The sequence below is a fragment of the Coturnix japonica genome, unplaced genomic scaffold (assembly GCF_001577835.2).
Source record: "Coturnix japonica isolate 7356 unplaced genomic scaffold, Coturnix japonica 2.1 chrUnrandom579, whole genome shotgun sequence".
Lineage (NCBI taxonomy): Eukaryota > Metazoa > Chordata > Aves > Galliformes > Phasianidae > Coturnix > Coturnix japonica.
The window spans coordinates 9,996-10,247 of NW_015439953.1; the positions used below are offsets into that span (position 1 = coordinate 9,996).

Consider the following 252-nt stretch of genomic DNA (forward strand, 5'->3'; position numbering starts at 1 on the left):
AGCACCCCATAGAGCCCCACAGCACCCCATAGAGCCCCCTAGGATTTGCTTTGGGGGTGGGGGGGGGCTGTGCCTGGTTGCTGCCCCATAGCACCCCAACTACCCCCACCCCCCAAGTGACACCGTCCCCCCCCCAGCTCTGAGGCTCGCTATGGGTTCACCCACGAGATTTTGGGGGGGGCTGAATCCTTCTTCGGGTCCCTCCACGTCCCCAGGCGGCGCCGCCTGGCCATCATCCGCCGCAACGCCCCC

At 67.5% G+C, this 252-nt stretch overlaps 1 protein-coding gene across 1 annotated transcript in view; it reads left to right on the top strand.

Annotated features, from left to right (window-relative positions):
* Positions 1-252, top strand: part of ALKBH7 (alkB homolog 7) — a 6,911-nt gene that overhangs the window by 6,206 nt on the left and 453 nt on the right. Inside the window, exon 4 of the mRNA XM_015850905.1 lies at positions 138-246. Within this exon, the coding sequence (XP_015706391.1) occupies positions 138-246 (109 nt within the window). The remainder of the gene's footprint in view (positions 1-137; positions 247-252) is intronic.